The 9,033-nt window shown below is 56.0% G+C and overlaps 2 protein-coding genes across 3 annotated transcripts; one reads left to right on the top strand and one right to left on the bottom strand.

The window, feature by feature from the left end:
• Positions 1 to 559: 559 nt before the first annotated feature.
• MXD3 (MAX dimerization protein 3) lies at positions 560 to 5,200 on the top strand. The gene is made up of 6 exons (XM_064279187.1): positions 560 to 698; positions 937 to 1,042; positions 1,658 to 1,687; positions 1,812 to 1,926; positions 4,277 to 4,460; positions 4,536 to 5,200. The coding sequence occupies exons 1-6, from the start codon at positions 629 to 631 to the stop codon at positions 4,661 to 4,663; spliced, it is 633 nt and encodes a 210-aa protein (XP_064135257.1). The 5' UTR covers positions 560 to 628; the 3' UTR covers positions 4,664 to 5,200.
• Positions 5,201 to 5,280: 80 nt separating this feature from the next.
• PRELID1 (PRELI domain containing 1) lies at positions 5,281 to 8,921 on the bottom strand. Of its 2 annotated transcripts, XM_003404686.4 has the most exons (5): positions 8,726 to 8,920; positions 7,911 to 8,136; positions 6,263 to 6,376; positions 6,081 to 6,159; positions 5,281 to 5,846 (listed from the first exon to the last, which is right to left on the bottom strand). In XM_003404686.4, exons 1-5 carry the CDS (start codon positions 8,815 to 8,817, stop codon positions 5,698 to 5,700), a joined length of 660 nt encoding a protein of 219 aa, XP_003404734.1. In that variant the 5' UTR covers positions 8,818 to 8,920; the 3' UTR covers positions 5,281 to 5,697. The 2 variants fall into 2 exon arrangements, with proteins under 2 accessions (XP_003404734.1, XP_064135256.1); XM_064279186.1 differs by lacking the exon at positions 6,263 to 6,376 and having other exon boundaries at positions 8,726 to 8,921.
• Between the last annotated feature and the right edge of the window lie 112 nt (positions 8,922 to 9,033).

The raw sequence follows: 9,033 nt of genomic DNA, 5'->3' as shown, positions 1-9,033 counted from the left end.
GGATCCGCACCCCGCCCCCGCGCCTGCGCACTGCGGCTCACTCCCTGCTCCGCCCCGCCCACGTTGCCCTGGTTTTCAAATTTGAAACCTGCTTCTTTTCCCGCCCGAACTTGCTGACCAGCAGCGGGAGGGGGCGGGGCCGCAGACCAGCCAATCGTGCCGCAGAACGAGCCACAGGCCAATGGGCGCACGGCGCGAGGTCTGCCCCGCCCCCACAGCGCCCACGTGCACGGCCGAGCCGCGGCTCCGGTGAGGATCCGGCCTTCAAGTCCGGCTCCCAGCGCGGGGCCTACGGACACCAGCCCAGGGACCCCGAGTCAGTGGCGCGGGGTGGCTTAGTGAAGGGGGCCCGACGCAGCTCTTCCGGCCCGGGGTTCGCCCAAAGGCAGGCTCGGGGCCGGCGGCTGGACCAGCCCGGCCTAGAGCCCGGTGCCGCTGGGGGTTGGTGAGTGGGCGGGCTAGCGAAGGGTGGGCGGTGGGGCGGGCGCGCCACGGGGGCGGGGCGGGGCTTCCCGGGGGCGGGGCCGGGCCCTGTGTTTGTTGCTCCGTGTCAGTTACATTGTAACAAAAGTGCTGCCCCGCTGCCCCGCAGGCACCCTAGGCCCGCCCGCCGCCAGCTGTCGCCGACATGGAACCGGTGGCCAGCAACATCCAGGTCCTCCTGCAGGCGGCCGAGTACCTGGAGCGCCGCGAGAGAGGTGAGGAAGAGCCCCTGACCGGACTCCAGGCCGGCGGCCTCGCAGACACGGGCCTGGACCCGACTTGGCTTCCAACTCAAAGGATGCCTGGCCCGAGCGCAGTCGCCCCAAGGCGCCCCCGCCCTCAGCTCGCATCCCGAGAGAGGTCCGTGGGCAGTCGGGCAGGGAAGGATTGGGGAAACGGCCCTGGCGCCAAAAGCCCTTCCCGGACCTGACGCGGGCGGGCTCTCTCTGGCAGAGGCCGAGCACGGCTACGCGTCCCTGTGCCCGCACCGCAGCCCAGGCCCTGTCCACAGGAGGAAGAAGCGGGCCCTCCAAGCTTCTGGCGCGCTGGACAGTGGGCGGTGAGGAGGGCCGGGGGCGGCGGGGCGGGGATGGGCGCTGTGCTGATTGGTACCCCTCCTCGACCCTCTCTTCCTTCCTTCCTCTGGCTTGCACATTCTGGGCCAGGTACTTTGCTCGGGACACATTCAGACCCTTACTCGCTGACTCCCCCTTTCCATCACCCTCTAGAATTCAGACCCCTCGCTTGCTGACTCCCCTCTTTCCATTACCTTCTAAACACACATCCATCAGTTCATTCAAGGACTATTTCTTGAGCACCTCTGATGTGCCAGGAACTGTGAACAGGATCTTTCTGGGCCTGTGTCCACTCACACTTCTCCACTCCACACAGCAAACTACAGAGACCCTTGCACACGCTATTCCCCCCTGTTTGAATGTCTCCCTCTCCCCTCCCCCTTTGGGAAATTTATTTCTGGGCTCAGCAGCACAAATGTCCCCTCTCCGAGGAAGCCCTTGCTGACTGGTTGGACTCCCACAGCTGCCCTGGGCAGACCTCTCAGCGTCTGACTCCCTGTGTGTGTTACTAACTCCCTTGCCCTTGCCTGGGGGCTCTGGGCCCCAGGCCATTACCAGGTGGCTGACGTCCCCTCTCCCCTCCTCCCTGGCCTTGGCAGGTCTGTGCACAATGAGCTGGAGAAGCGCAGGTGAGTCTCAGGCCTGCCCTGATGCATGAGGCCCTGGAACCGCTTGCTCTGGCCTCCCCGCCCCTGCCATCTCTGGGGCCAGCAACAAGGGCTGGCACTGCCCTCCAGACTCCTTCCCCTGCAGGAGGGCCCAGCTGAAGCGGTGCCTGGAGCAGCTGAAGCAGCAGATGCCCCTGGGGGCTGACTGTGCCCGATATACCACCCTGAGCCTCCTGCGCAGAGCCAGGGTACACATCCAGGTAAGGGCCATCCCTGTGCCCGGGGCCAGCTTGCCAGGATGCCTGGAAGGGTGCAGTATGGAGGGGTTGGACAGAACTGAGGAAAGAGGCCTGAGGTCATACCCAACTGTGTGATTGCGGACAGTTCTCTGGGCTTTTGGTTTCCATACTTGTTAAGTGGGAAGAAAAGCAGAAAGTAACTCTGCGGGTTGAAGTTTAAACATGTTCAAGCAGTAAATGTTGTTGTTACTACGGTGATTGATACTTAAGATCCCAGCTGTGAGACCTTGGGCCTGTCAGCCTTTCCGGACTTCCTGCTCCTCTGTGTGGCCTGCTACTGAAAAGCTTCTGCAATAGGCTGTATGTAAGGGTCCCTTGGACTGTGGAGGGTTGGTCCTTGTCTTACCCCACCCTATCCTTCGAAGGCCTTCTGCTCTGGGCATTCTTTCCTGATGCCACTCAGGGAGGCTGCTCCAGAGACCAGGAGGGGAAAGGACAGAGAAGGTGACAGCCACCTGTCCTCCCAGGGCCCTACTGCTGCTTGGGCTGGGCTCAGCGCCCCCTGGGAGACAGGAGCAGGTGTGCTGACTCAGGGTCCAAGTCAGCCCTAGACATGTCAGGAGCAGGGGTCCTGACATGAAGGCCCTGCTGCTGGTCGCACAGCCAATGAAAGGAAGATTTAGTGCCCAGATGCAGGTCCTCTGACTTTGTATTCTTCAACAAGTATCTCCTTAGCATCTCCTGTACCAGGCACTGTTCTAGGCACAGGGATCCATGACAGAGGGATTGATGTAGCATCAAACAAATCACCAGTGTGTGAGCCATTTGCACTGTGCCATGGGTGCCTGCTGTCACCCTCATTGTGGCTGAGTCACACCCTGGTAGGACCTGGGGAGGGGCTAAAGGGCTGATGATCTACTTTTGTCCCAAGCACTAGTTGCCCCTCCTGTGTGTTCCAGACCTTATCTCAACATGTCTGTGACACACCATTGAGCTTAAGAACTGCTGAGAGCTCCTTGTTGTAGTGGTCATCACCTCTTGGTGCTCAGTGTCTCCATCATACAACCCCAGCTTGCCCCTAGTGGCCCCCATAGTTGACTGTCAGCCCCGTACATCCCTCCTGGAGTGCCCTGTTCTGCATTCCATCTACCAACTCCCCCAATCCTGACTGCTCCAGGGCCAGGGGCGCCTTTCCCCTTTGTAGGCAGCGAGACCCACCTGCCTGGCCTGGTTCTCTGCTGGGCTGCCCCTGGGAGGGTCTGGGGATCTGTCCTTCCTTAAAGCTCATCACCCCCCTCCCAGACTCATTTACACCTGCCTCCTCTCCAGGCTCCCTGCTTCCTGTCTTGCCTCCACCAGCCTGTCCTACACCTACCCTAGAATGATCTTTGCAGCACACAGACCTGCCCAGACTGTCTCCTACCGAGAACCCTCCAATGGCTCCTGACAGGACCAACTGTCAGTTGGTTCCTTACTTCCTGTGAAATTCAAGGCCCTTCACAATCCAGGCCTTGCCATAAACAGCTGAATTCTCCATGATCTTTCAAGTCACCCTGTGCCTGGATTGTTCTTCCTTCCCCATCTTTGCCTAGCGAACTCTTATCATTCCTCCATACCCAGTCCAAGTGCCCCCTTGACCCAATTCGCCAGTGTTGTTGAATGACTGAAGGCAGGCTTCTGCCCACTGAGGGCTCTGCATAAGCTTGGCACCTGGGCTTCTGCTGGTGGAGTAGGCAAACCCCTCTGGCCTTCCAGGCCCTGGGACTTCAGGGCTGGCAGAGCTCGGGTACTGGTGTGGGCAGGGGAGATGTGAATGCTAAAAGCTCAGCGCTCTTGGATTTATCAAGGATCTCGCCAGGAGTTACAAACCGATAGTCTTTGTTTGGCATGTGGTTTTCTAAAAATTTGCAATGAGTTGGCAGCACTTAAGATTTGACATGAAAAAAATCTGGCTTTCTAGCTTCTTAAATTGGGAGACTTGGCAGCACTGGCCTGTTTCCATGTTACAATTGGCTAGAACCTGCAAGTAGCTGCCTCCTTGAGCCACAGCATGTACTTGCCAGTCTCCCCCAGTCCTTATTGCTTTATACCAGAGTACTCCTCACCTTTACATCACTTGACTAGCCCTTTAAAGCCTTTGAGATTGTGGTATACTCTATCCCATCGAGACAAAACTCACAGGCCATCTAAGTTGTGAATGGGGCCTGGAGGGGCCGGCTCCCTGGAGGATGTGGGGCCTGGATTTAGCCACCTTGTCTATCTGGAGTAGGTGGAGGGCATCCCGTGGTCATGGCCTGCTGCTGAGGGGTGCTGGAGTGAGGCCAAGCCCCTGGCTGGTGGCTCCAGCCCCTTGCTCCTTTGGGTTCTGCAGAAGCTGGAGGAGCAAGAGCGACGGGCCCGGCGGCTAAAGGAGAAGCTTCGCAACAGGCAGCAGAGCCTGCAGCAGCAGCTGGAGCAGCTCCAGGCGCCGGCCGGGCCAGGTGAGCGGGAGCGGCTACGGGCAGACAGCTTGGACTCCTCAGGCCTTTCTTCTGAGCGCTGGGACTCAGACCAAGGTGAGTACCCTGAAGTTGTGGGTAAAGGGGCCTGGCAGGGTGGCCAGATCTTATGACAGGACCCTCCCCGTGCAGAGGAGCTGGAGGTGGACGTGGAGAGCCTGGTGTTTGGGGGCAAGGCAGAGCTGCTGCGGGGCTTCAGCGCCGGCCAGGAGCACAGCTACTCACACAACTTCTCACGTGGCAACGGTGCCTGGCTATGACCCTTGTAGCACCAGAGTGGCCTCTGCCCTCTGTTCACAGCAGGCTGACCTAGCCAGGCAGTCCTCCCCAGGCTTCAAGGGCCATCTGGAGTCACCTGTTTGTTAGAATGAACTAAAAGGACCTATGTGCACAGGCACGCCCTACTACCCCTGGGCTGGCAGCCAGGCAGTCCCTGAGGCGGGGCTGTACTCGGACCACCCCTGAGCCCTGCAGGGCAGGCAGCTTGGGCCTGGGTTGCCCTTCCAGGTGTTTTCTGTAGCACTTGGCTCTCCTGCCCCCAAGGGGGCAGGAAGCCTCTTGGACCCTTGTTTTCTACCAGGACAAGGCCTCCTGGCCTCTGCCCCACAGATACTGTATTTTCATTAAAAACCTCTTTTTTAAACTTCCTCTGTCCATGGTCTTGCCTGATGAAAAAGGGGAACTCCCAGTCACAGACCAAACTGGAAAAGAGGAAATAAGAGCAGCCACCACCAGGAACACTTAATCCTTCCAGCTCTGAGGCAGTTCTGCCCACCCACTGGCAGAGGCTGAGGGGTGTGACTTGCCTGAGGTCCAAAGCCAGAATACAGTGGAATCAGGACTCGAACCAGTGCTTGGACTCCAGAGCTGGGACTAATTGAATTCAACAAATATTTATTGAATGCCTGTTATGTGCTAGATATTGTTCCAGGTACTTGGGACACATCAGAGAGCAGACAAAGATCCCTGCCCTTGCAGAGCTTACAGTCTAGTGTCTATGACCACTTCACCTGCACGCTGTGACCCTGGGCAAGTCTGCACGTCTCTGTGCCTCAGTGTCCTCAGCTGCCCAATGAGGGAATAAGCAGGCACTGCACAGACATGGGTAATGTGCTTGGTGTCCTGTAGATGCCAAACAACCCCTGCCCCCACCCGCCCTACCCCCAGACAGTGGATAGGACTGGAAGGTGATTTTTAATAAGAAAAGCACACTGGGCATAGGACAGAGGGATTGGAGCTAGATCATCTGGTGTGTGGTGGTGGGAAGGGCCTGGCTGTGCAGGGCCTGGCCTGGCTACACAAACTGTTGCTGCTGCTGCTGTTTCTTCGTGGCTGCCTTGTTGGCAAGGTCCTTGGCCTTCTCTGTAGCTGCCAATGCCGTCTCCTTTGCTTTTTCCTTGGCTTCCTTGGCGGTTTCAACAAGTGTTTTGGAAGGGGCCTCACCTGTAGCAAAGGGCCAGGGGCTGGCTTCAGATGACCCCAACACCTGCCTAGATAGCCCCTTTCCTATAGGCCAGGTCCCACTGGAAAGGTGGCATCAGGCCCACAGTACAGCTAGGTCTCAGGCTTAAAGTGGGATAGTGACTAACCCAGGCTCCACACCTGCCAAGAGTGGAGCTGAGACTTGGCTGCAGCTTCTCCCTGTGAGGTTCCTCCCACGAGACCCGGGGCTCTCACCTTGCAGCTTAGCCAAGATGTATTCAAAACCCTTCATAGTCTTGGTCACATTGCTTTTAAACCGGGCCAGACCAAATTCCTGGCAAAAGATGAGAAGGGGGAAGGTGCTGAGCTGCCACTGAGCCCCAGCCCAGCCTCTAGGCCAAACGCCCCGGCCCCATAGCCCCCACAACACTCCCCACCTGGACAGCTCTGGAGACACCAAACAAGCTCGAGGAGACCCAGGCTTCCCGGCGGATTTCGGTCCAGCCGCTGTTATCAGAGTTCACACAGTAAACACAGCGTTCCTCCACCACCTGTGCAGGGAGTCAGGCCAGCCACAATCGCTTGGGAATCTTTTCCTTTTGCCAATCTGCATGTAAATTTGACCCCCTGCCTCTTTTCATGAGGAAGAGCAATAAATGAAAATCTGTTCCTTCCCCTTCTGTACCCCCAAGGAGCTGCATTTACAGACAGAAAGCAAGATGTCCATAAAAAAGCGTATCTTGTTCTCTAAACCGTCTCCCTAGACTGATCAAACTAGAAGACACATTGGCTTTTTTTTGGTCTTCTTATGAAAACATCTTTAACTCTGTATTTTTTTTTATTACGGTGGGAACATACCTAACAAAACACGTGCCAGCTCAGTAACGTCTATGTGTAACAGCACAGCTGAGTACCTTCCAGTTCCATCCTGATCCTGGATTTTGTTTTGTACTTTTTTATTGTGCTTTAGATGAAAGTTCACAGAGCAAATTGTTTCATGACATTGGTTGCAATACCTGCAATGCAGCCCTCTCCTCCTTCCCACCCTGCGATCCCTGTTTCCATTCATCCAGTTTTTCTGTCCCATCCTGCCTTCTCGTCTTTGCTTTTGGGCAGGTGTTGCCTATTTGGTCTTACATACTAAACTAAGAAGCACATTCCTCATTTGTATTATTGTTCTATAGGCCTGGGCCTTTCATCTAATCTTTGGCTGAAAGATGGACTTCAGGAGTGGCTTCAGTTGAGTTAACAGGGTGTCTGTGGACCATAGTCTCGGGGCTTCCTATAGTCTCCGCCAGACCAGTAAGTCTGGTCTTTTTTGTGAATTTGAATTTTCTTCTACATTTTTCTCCTCCTCTGTCCAGGACCCTTTACTGTGATCCACTTCTTACATGGAGATAGTGCTCTCATTTGTGATGATTTCAGATAACTCTGGGGCAGAACAGTACTGTCAGTGGAGTAAGGTACCTACTCCTTCTGTCACCTTGTAGGACACTTCCCCTCTCTGAACCTCACTTCCTTTTTTGCACAACAGAGAGCAATGTTTGCCTCCCAGGGTTATGAGTATTAGCTGAGAATACAAGTTCTCTGAAAGCTTTTGGGGTATTCATATGTGAAAAGATACCTGGAATGTTCTTTAAACTATGAGTTTTCAAATTTTTCTCCAAAAATCTTAGGCAGAAATCCATTACATAACACAAAAGTGAATTCCTCCAATCAAAGTGGGACAAAAGGGACAGAGGGTCTCCTTCCCAAGTGTATTCAAGGCATACTTATGGCTCGATGGACTCATGTTTGAAAACCCCTGCCTTATTCCCTCAATACCACTCCTGTGGGTTACACTCTGTGTGTGTGCCAGGCACAGTGCTGAGTGCTTTGTATTTAGTACTTGGAACAACTCTGTTAAACAGGTATCCTGCCTGTTTTAAGTCCAGAGAAACTAACCAGCTGAAAAGATAATCTGAGGCTGTACTCTAGAACCATCAAGCTTCAGTAACCCAGACCTGCCTCAAACCACAAATGCTCCCTAAGGGCTCTCCAGCCACACCCAAGGATTGCTCTACTTGTGGGGGGAGGAGAGCTCACCATCAGCCGGGCGTGGTTAATGTTCCAGGTGAAGGTGGTCATGGTCTGATTCTGTGGGTCCACAATAGAGTCCTCCAGGATGTATACCGAGTGAGCAACATTGGCAGGAAACAGTCGCTCAGCCCAGCGAGGCATCCTGTTGGTCTTGGTCAGGAGTCGCCGGGACAGGAGCTTCTGGTCAGGGGTCACCTCCCGGTGTACTATGTCTTCCGTCAAGACATGTTTGCTGCAGGTGGCAGAGAGAAGGTGATACTTAGAAGCATTCCTCAGGTGTACTGCCTGTTGGGGCTCCCACTTGAAGTGTCCTGGCCCCAACTGGCCATGCCTTCCTGCAATCTCGCAAAGTAATCTGTGCTGTGGCCCAGATCAGAACTGGAGTCCATTGAGCCTATCCTCAGGGCAAATTCCAACTCCCGCCTCCTCGCTGACCTGGATTCCTGGGCCTGTTATCAGGGCTGGACCTTAGGATTTACTGCACCACTAGAGAGAGGACGAGGATAGGAAAAACTCCGGATTTCCAACCCTAAGATCTTGCCCAACTCCTGTGCCACCGCCTCTTCCTGTCTCCCCACCCTACGAGGGCCTTCGAAGAGGGACTCACATAAAACTGCCCAGGCCCCAGTCTCCTCTCTGGACCTTGCAGGCCTGGCCTGGCTGCTTTCCCGATAAGATCCTCGTGCTCTAAACACAGCCACGGTTCAAGGATTTCCCCATCTCAGACTTGGTGTCGAGTTCTTCCCAGCCTCATTTGGGGGTCGCCCACTCTTCGATCTCCAAGCAGCGAGGGGAGGGTTGCTCTTTCCAGAGTCACGTACCTGTAGGGATTCGGGTACCGCTGCCAAAAAGCAGCGAACACTTGGTCCCAGGAACTCCGGAGCACGCTCTGGCCCAGAAAATACTTCACCATCGTCCCGGCCGGGGCGGGCTCAGCACCCGCGCAGCATCAGGGGTGCGGAGCCCGGGGGGCACGCGGAGGCCGGGCCGTGGCTCGGCGCACGCCCGCCAGGCTCGCAGCTCAGTCACCACCACACCGCGCCCAAACCTCCGCCGCCGCCGCCATGAGGAGTGGTCAGGAAGCGCGCCACTTCCGGCGCAGCACCCACCGTTTCCGGCGTCCGTACCA

Source organism: Loxodonta africana, chromosome 2, assembly GCF_030014295.1.
Source record: "Loxodonta africana isolate mLoxAfr1 chromosome 2, mLoxAfr1.hap2, whole genome shotgun sequence".
Classification (NCBI taxonomy): Eukaryota; Metazoa; Chordata; class Mammalia; order Proboscidea; family Elephantidae; genus Loxodonta; species Loxodonta africana.
Note: the sequence above shows the minus strand (reverse complement) of the source record. Positions and strands in the feature narration are given on the sequence as shown.